The sequence below is a fragment of the Oncorhynchus kisutch genome, unplaced genomic scaffold, assembly GCF_002021735.2.
Source record: "Oncorhynchus kisutch isolate 150728-3 unplaced genomic scaffold, Okis_V2 Okis07a-Okis12b_hom, whole genome shotgun sequence".
Lineage (NCBI taxonomy): Eukaryota > Metazoa > Chordata > Actinopteri > Salmoniformes > Salmonidae > Oncorhynchus > Oncorhynchus kisutch.
This window is the reverse complement of record NW_022261984.1, coordinates 15,923,589-15,932,164: the sequence shown is the minus strand read 5'-3', so window position 1 is coordinate 15,932,164 and position 8,576 is coordinate 15,923,589. Positions and strand designations below refer to the sequence as shown.

General features: G+C 49.0%; 1 protein-coding gene across 9 annotated transcripts in view; it reads right to left on the bottom strand.

Moving 5' to 3' along the window:
* Window positions 1–6,426, bottom strand: part of si:dkey-192k22.2 (uncharacterized) — a 14,233-nt gene extending 7,807 nt beyond the window's left edge. For 5 of the 9 annotated variants that reach the window (XM_031814968.1, XM_031814973.1, XM_031814969.1 and 2 more), the window contains exons 1-3: window positions 5,851–6,124; window positions 4,891–5,109; window positions 1,505–1,741 (exon numbers count right to left, since the gene is read on the bottom strand). In XM_031814968.1, coding sequence (XP_031670828.1) covers window positions 1,505–1,741; window positions 4,891–5,109; window positions 5,851–5,938 — 544 coding nt within the window. In that variant the 5' untranslated portion in view covers window positions 5,939–6,124. Of the gene's footprint in view, window positions 1–1,504; window positions 1,742–4,890; window positions 5,110–5,850 lie in introns of all 9 variants that reach the window. The other 4 variants (XM_031814966.1, XM_031814970.1, XM_031814971.1 and 1 more) reach the window with 2 other exon arrangements.
* Window positions 6,427–8,576: the final 2,150 nt, after the last annotated feature.

The window sequence follows — 8,576 nt, the reverse complement described above, 5'->3', positions numbered from 1 at the left end:
GAGAGGGGGAGGAGAAAGAGGGGGAGAGGGAGGAGAGAGAGGGGGAGAGATGGGAGAGATGGGGAGAGGGGAGGGAGAAAGAGAGACAGAGAGCGAGAGAGGGGGAGGAGAGAGAGAGGAGGAGGAGAGAGAGAGAGGAGAGAGAGAGGGGAGGAGAGAGAGAGAGGAGAGAGAGGGGTTGAGGGGAGGAGAGAGAGGGGGAGGAGAAAGGGGAGGTAAGAGTGGGAGGGAGCAAAAATATCCTCCGTGTACAACGTAGAACACCAAATAATGCAGAGCAGAATTAGGCCGATACCCACTAATTATCAAAATCCAGAAAAGAGCTGTTAAATTCTACAACCACCTAAAAGGAAGCGATTCACAAACCTTCCATAACAAAGCCATCACCTACAGAGAGATGAACCTGGAGAAAAGTCCCCTAAGCAAGCTGGTCGTGGGGCTCTGTTCACAAACACAAACACACCCCACAAAGCCCCAGGACAGCAGCACAATTAGACCCAACCAAATCATGAGAAAACAAACAGATAATTACTTGACACATTGGAAAGAATTAACAAAAAAACAGAGCAAACTAGAATGCTATTTGGCCCTACACAGAGAGTACACAGCGGCAGAATACCTGACCACTGTGACTGACCCAAAATTAAGGAAAGCTTTGACTATGTACAGACTTAGTGAGCATAGCCTTGCTATTGAGAAAGGCCACCGTAGGCAGACATGGCTCTCAAGAGAAGACAGGCTATGTGCTCACTGCCCACAAAATGAGGTGGAAACTGAGCTGCACTTCCTAACCTCCTGCCCAATGTATGACCATATTAGAGAGACATATTTCCCTCAGATTACACAGACCCACAAGGAATTAGAAAACAAATCAAATTTTGATAAACTCCCACATCTACTGGGTGAAATACCACAGTGTGACATCACAGCAGCAAGATTTGTGACCTGTTGCCACGAGAAAAGGGCAACCAGTGAAGAACAAACACCATTGTAAATACAACCTACACTACCGTTGAAAGTTTGGGGTCACTTAGAAATGTCCTTGTTTTTGAAAGAAAAGCACATTTTTTGTCCATTAAAATAGCATCAAATTGATCAGAAATACAGTGTAGACATTGTTAATGTTGTGAATGACTATTGTAGCTGGAAACGGCTGATTTTTAATGGAATATCTACATAGGCGTACAGAGGCCCATTATCAGCAACCATCACTCCTGTGTTCCAATGGCACGTTGTGTTAGCTAATCCAAGTTTATCATTTTAAAAAGGCTAATTGATCATTAGAAAACCCCTTTTGCAATTATGTTAGCACAGCTGAAAACTGTTGTTTTGATTTAAAGAAACAATAAAACTGGCCTTCTTTAGACTAGTTGAGTATCTGGAGCATCAGCATTTTGTGGGTTCGATGACAGGCTCAAAATGGCCGGAAACAAAATAACTTTCTTCTGTGTATCATTATGCTCCACCTACCAACTGAGCCACATGGGGATCCAACTCTACTCACTTCTAGGTGGCCGTGTCCAGGGCAGGTCAGACTTTACAGCTGTCTCATTGGTTCCTTGGGTGTGGAGATGAAGGAGACACTGGCTGTGATTGGTTGGTATGGAAAGGTGCGGGGTTCGAAAACAGCAGTAGATGAATCCTTGTTCTTCTTCCTCCCCCTCTTTCTTCTCCTCTGTCAGGAAGCCGTACAAAGTCTCGTTTCCTCCTTCAGACAACACTGATAGCGACACCCTCCTCCCTGGAGAGATGGAGGGGAGGAGAGGTGAAAGGAGGAGGGGAGGAGAGGTGAGAAGAGGAGGAGGAGGGAAGGAAAGGAGAGAGGTGAGAAGAGGAGGAGGAGGGGAGGCAAGGAGAAAGGAGAGAAGAGGAGGAGGAGGGGAGGCAAGGAGAGAGGAGAGAAGAGGAGGAGGAGGGGAGGCAAGGAGAGAAGAGAGAAGAGAGGGGGAAAGGAGGAGGGGAGACGAGGAGAGAAGAGAAGAGGAGGAGGAGGGAGGCAAGAAGAGAAGAGAGAAGAGAGGGGAAAGGAGGAGGGGAGGCAAGAAGAGAGAAGAGAGGGGGAAAGGAGGAGGGGAGGCAAGGAGAGAGGAGGGAAGAGGAGGAGGAGGGGAGGCAAGGAGAGAGGAGAGAAGAGGAGGAGGAGGGGAGGCAAGGAGAGAGGAGAGAAGAGGAGGAGGGGGGGAGGCAAGGAGAGAGGAGAGAAGAGGAGGAGGAGGGGAGGCAAGGAGAGAAGAGAGAAGAGGAGGAGGAGGGGAGGCAAGGAGAGAAGAGAGAAGAGAGGGGGAAAGGAGGAGGGGAGGCAAGGAGAGAGGGGAGGGAAGAGGAGGAGGAGGGGAGGCAAGGAGAGAGGAGGGAAGAGGAGGAGGAGGGGAGGCAAGGAGAGAGGAGGGAAGAGGAGGAGGAGGGAGGCAAGGAGAGAGGAGGGAAGAGGAGAGGAGGGGAGGCAAGGAGAGAGGAGGGAAGAGGAGGAGGAGGGAGGGCAAGGAGAGAGGAGGGAAGAGGAGGAGGAGGGGAGGCAAGGAGAGAGGAGAGAAGAGAGGGGGGAAAGGAGGAGGGAGACGAGGAGAGAGGAGGAGGAGGGAAGGCAAGGAGAGAGGAGAGAAGAGGAGGAGGGGAGGCAAGGAGAGAGGAGAGAAGAGGAGGAGGGGAGGCAAGGAGAGAGGAGAGAAGAGGAGGAGGAGGGGAGGCAAGGAGAGAAGAGGAGGAGGAGGAGGGGAGACAAGGAGAGAGGAGAGAAGAGGAGGAGGGGAGGCAAGGAGAGAGGAGAGAAGAGGAGGAGGAGGGGAGGCAAGGAGAGAAGAGGAGGAGGGGTGGCAAGGAGAGAAGAGGAGAGAGGAGGAGGGATGCAAGGAGAGAGGAGAGAAGGGGAGGAGGGGATGCAAGGAGAGGGGAGGAGAGGAAAGGTGAGGAGAGGAGGGGGGGAGGAGAGGAGGGGGAGGAGAGGAGGAGGAGAGGGGGAGGAGAGGGGGAGGAGGAGAGGAGGGGAGGGGGAGGAGAGGGGGGGGGGAGGAGAGGAGGAGGAGAGGCAAGGAGAGAGGAGAGAAGAGGAGGAGGGGATGGGAGGGAAGGAAAGGAGAGAGGAGAGAAGAGGAGGAGGAGGGGAGGCAAGGAGAGAGGAGAGAAGAGGAGGAGGGGAGGCAAAGAGAGAAGAGAGAAGAGGAGGAGGAGGGGAGGCAAGGAGAGAAGAGAGAAGAGGGGGAAAGGAGGAGGGGAGACGAGGAGAGAAGAGAAGAGGAAAGGAGGAAGAGGGGAGGCAAGAAGAAAAGAAGACAAAATGAGGGGAAGGGGAGGCAAGGAGAGAGGAGGGAAGAGGAGGAGGAGGGGAGGCAAGGAGAGAGGAGAGAAGACGAGGAGGAGGGGAGGCAAGGAGAGAGGAGAGAAGAGGAGGAGGGGAGGCAAGGAGAGAGGAGGGAAGAGGAGGAGGAGGGGAGGCACGGAGAGAGGAGGGAAGAGGAGGGGAGGCAAGGAGAGAGAGGAGGGAAGAGGAGGGGAGGCAAGGAGAGAGGAGGGAAGAGGAGGGGAGGCAAGGAGAGAGGAGGAGGAGGGGAGGCAAGGAGAGAGGAGGGAAGAGGAGGAGGAGGGGAGGCAAGGAGAGAGGAGAGAAGAGAGGGGGAGGAGAGGAGGGGGAGAGGGGGAGGAGAGGAGGAGGAGGAGGGGAGGCAAGGAGAGGAGGGGGAGGAGAGGAGGGGGAGAGGGGGAGGAGAGGAGGGGGAGGAGGAGAGGAGAGGAGGGGGAGGAGAGGGGGGGGAGGAGAGGGGGAGGAGAGGGGGAGGAGTAAAATCCCACATTTTCAGCCAATGAAAACATTTCCATTCATAGTTTTTATGAAGTCATGTCATCACCACGACAGATGGAAACAGGAAGTGGGATCTTTAACTGGCCGGATGTTTGACACCGTGGGATCTTTTAGAGTCAGTAACATTAATAATGCCAGAAGTGGCGTTGGAAACACCTTTTTTTTGCGTAAATATAATAGAATGACCATCATATGGAAGCAAACCTGGAGTCACACGATGTGGTCCTTCCAAGGAGGGGTCAAAGTTCACCTTGAAGAGCTTGATGCTCCTTTTCCAATTAAATATCCACGGTCTTTTATTCTAGAGACATGATGATGCTTGGCATGTCGTTTGACAAAATACAAAATAAATATTCTCATTTCATTTATAATCTCATCCTGTAGACTAGCCTACCCATACTGCATCTGTTGTTGGCCCTAGAGCGCAGGTGTCAAGACCACAGCAGGCACATTCTGTTATTTTACCACAACAGGTATTTTTGTGACCAAAAACTATTGTTAGAGTTGAAAACACATTGAACTTCAGATTGTTATTCGGTACATGGACGGCCCTGAGTGAAAGAGGGCCGTAGTAGGGTGCTCCTATAGCGGGCATTAAAATCAGAATGACCGTTAAATGCATTTATGACCATATTTGTATTTTTGGGTTACCGCTTCCATAACAATCAGTATCCATCGTGAAATTTCAAAGTGTCCATAATGCACTCAGGTCGCCCCCGACAGAGAGAGGGCCGTAGTAGGGTGTTTCCATAGCGGGCCCCCCCCCCAAAAAAATATATATATATGTTTTTACGTGTCCTATGTCATCACTCAGTTTTGTTTCTCCTCAACATCCCGGTACATCCCGGTACCATTTACCATTAAAATGATAAAAATGATATGGTAAATGGTAGATGGTATTGTGTGTGTGTGTGTGTTTTGTTTCTCCTCAACATCCCGTTTGGTGGAAATGCATATTTTCTTCATACTGATCTTTACATGGCAATTTGATGGAAACAGAACTACTATTTAATATCAACTGTTAATCAATCGATGTACGATCAATGAATGGTCCGTCTAAACTGTCAATCGTCCAACTGAAGTCCCCGCCCCACCTGACAGCGAGGCGTTGCCACGGAGAGTGGGCGGGTCCGTCTCCGTGTCACACAGCAACCAGCTCACTCCAGAACCCGCCCTCCCGGTGTTACAGATGGGCTTCTCCTCGCCGCTCCGGTTGGAGTTCTGTTCCGCAGGGGTCAGCCCGGGGTCGCACTGCGTTGGCACTTCCTGGTCCCCACAGGGGTCAAAGGTCACACAGTGGAAGTTTACCCTCGCTGCAGCAGAGAGAGAGGTGACGTTTCAAATATCTGTTTGTGTCATATTTCCTGTGTCAGTGATCTCGGTTACGATAAAGGGTGTATGTTTCACAACCCTGTCTTTCTCTCTCGCACACACACACACACACACACACACTTTCAGTCACAAACGTGTGTGTCTGTCTGTTACTCTGTCAGATTATTTTGAGGGCACACAGTGTGTTGTGAAATCTGTGAATGTATTGTAATGTTTTTAACATGGTATAAACTGCCTTAATTTCACTGTGTTCTGTGTTCTGTGCTCTGTGTTCTGTGCTCTGTGTTCTGTGCTCTGTGTTCTGTGTTCTGTGTTCTGTGCTCTGTGCTCTGTGCTCTGTGTTCTGTGCTCTGTGCTCTGTGTTCTGTGTTCTGTGCTCTGTGTTCTGTGCTCTGTGTTCTGTGTTCTGTGCTCTGTGTTCTGTGTTCTGTGCTCTGTGCTCTGTGTTCTGTGCTCTGTGTTCTGTGCTCTGTGTTCTGTGTTCTGTGCTCTGTGTTCTGTGTTCTGTGTTCTGTGCTCTGTGTTCTGTGTTCTGTGTTCTGTGCTCTGTGTTCTGTGCTCTGTGTTCTGTGTTCTGTGTTCTGTGTTCTGTGATCTGTGTTCTGTGCTCTGTGTTCTGTGTTCTGTGCTCTGTGTTCTGTGTTCTGTTTGGACCCCAGGAAGAGTAGCTGCTGTCTTGGCAACAGCTAATGGGGATCCATAATAAATACAAAAATAAATACCTCTGTGTGAAGTGAAGAACTCTGGGAGACAGATGATGAAGGCGAGGAGGATGAGGATGAAGAGTTTGATGAGTGCTTCTCTCGTCATGGTAACGCATGACACACGGTCAGACAGACACGTGTAGTATTCTGTTTCTCTCTGTCTGTTCCTCCACGAGACAGATAGTTCAGTAGTATACTCTGTCTCTGTCTGTCTCTCTCTCTCTGTCTGTCTCTCTCTCTGTGTCTGTCTCTCTGTCCCTCTCTCTGTCTGTCCCTCTCTCTGTCTGTCCCTCTCTCCGTCTATGTCTGTCTCACTCTGTCTCTCTCTCTATCTGTCTGTCTCTCTCTCTCTTTGTCTGTCTCTCTCTCTCTCTGTCTCTCTCTCTCTGTCTGTCTCTCTCTCTCTCTCTCTGTCTGTCTGTCTGTCTCTCTCTCTGTCTGTCTCTCTCTCTGTCTGTCTCTCTCTCTCTGTCTCTTTCTCTGTCTGTCTCCCTCCTCTCTCTGTCTCGCCTCGTCTATGAACAGAGAAACCAGAGACGTTACACACTGTGGCTCACTACTCCACTTCCTCTGTCACTTCCTGAAACTGTCTTAGAGAGCGAGAGAGAAGTGGAAAGCGAGAAGAGCGAAAGAGATATAGAGAGTGGGAGAAAGACAGAGAGAAAGATGATTATTGTGAATTGCTTCTCTCCTGAGGGACTCTGGGTAATGGGGTTTGTTTAGTAAGAATGTTCTGTGTTCTAGAACACTAGGTTAAGTAACTACTACAGGTGTAGTAGACCTCACAGTGAAATGCTGAATACAACAGGTGTAGTAGACCTCACAGTGAAATGCTGAATACAACAGGTGTAGTAGACCTTACAGTGAAATGCTGAATACAACAGGTGTAGTAGACCTCACAGTGAAATGCTGAATACAACAGGTGTAGTAGACCTTACAGTGAAATGCTGAAAACAACAGGTGTAGTAGACCTCACAGTGAAATGCTGAATACAACAGGTGTAGTAGACCTCACAGTGAAATGCTGAATACAACAGGTGTAGTAGACCTTACAGTGAAATGCTGAAAACAACAGGTGTAGTAGACCTCACAGTGAAATGCTGAATACAACAGGTGTAGTAGACCTTACAGTGAAATGCTGAATACAACAGGTGTAGACCTCACAGTGAAATGCTGAATACAACAGGTGTAGACCTCACAGTGAAATGATGAATACAACAGGTGTAGTAGACCTCACAGTGAAATGCTGAATACAACAGGTGTAGTAGACCTCACAGTGAAATGCTGAATACTACAGGTGTAGTAGACCTCACAGTGAAATGCTGAATACAACAGGTGTAGTAGACCTCACAGTGAAATGCTGAATACAACAGGTGTAGTAGACCTCACAGTGAAATGCTGAATACAACAGGTGTAGTAGACCTTACAGTGAAATGCTGAATACTACAGGTGTAGTAGACCTCACAGTGAAATGCTGAATACAACAGGTGTAGTAGACCTTACAGTGAAATGCTGAATACAACAGGTGTAGTAGACCTCACAGTGAAATGCTGAATACAACAGGTGTAGTAGACCTCACAGTGAAATGCTGAATACAACAGGTGTAGTAGACCTCACAGTGAAATGCTGAATACAACAGGTATAGTAGACCTCACAGTGAAATGCTGAATACAACAGGTATAGTAGACCTCACAGTGAAATGCTGAATACAACAGTGTAGTAGACCTCACAGTGAAATGCTGAATACAACAGGTGTAGTAGACCTCACAGTGAAATGCTGAATACAACAGGTGTAGTAGACCTCACAGTGAAATGCTGAATACAACAGGTGTAGTAGACCTTACAGTGAAATATACAGGGGGTACCGGTACAGAGTCAATGTGGAGGCTATATACAGGGTGTTATGGTACAGAGTCAATGTGGAGGCTATATACAGGGGGTATCGGTACAGAGACAATGTGGAGGCTATATACAGGGGGTACTGCTACAGAGTCAATGTGGAGGCTATATACAGGGGTACCAGTACAGAGTCAATGTGGAGACTATATACAGGGGGTACCGGTACATAGTCAATGTGGAGGCTATATACAGGGGGTACCAGTACAGAGTCAATGTGGAGGCTATATACAGGGGGGTACCGGTACAGAGTCAACGTGGAGGCTATATACAGGGGGTACCGGTACAGAGTCAATGTGGAGACTATATACAGGGGGGTACCGATACAGAGTCAATGTGGAGGCTATATACAGGGGGTACCAGTACAGAGTCAATGTGGAGGCTATATACAGGGGGTACCGGTACAGAGTCAACGTGGAGGCTATATACAGGGGGTACCGGTACAGAGTCAATGTGGAGGCTATATACAGGGGGTACTGGTACTGAGTCAGTGTGGAGGCTATATACAGGGGGTACCGGTACAGAGTCAATGTGGAGGCTATATACAGGGGGTACCAGTACAGAGTCAATGTGGAGGCTATATACAGGGGGTACTGGTACTGAGTCAATGTGGAGGCTATATACAGGGGGTACCGGTACAGAGTCAATGTGGAGGCTATATACAGGGGGTACCAGTACAGAGTCAATGTGGAGGCTATATACAGGGGGTACCAGTACAGAGTCAATGTGGAGGCTATATACAGGGGGTACTGGTACAGAGTCAATGTGGAGGCTATATACAGGGGGTACTGGTACAGAGTCAATGTGGAGGCTATATACAGGGGGTACTGGTACAGAGTCAGTGTGGAG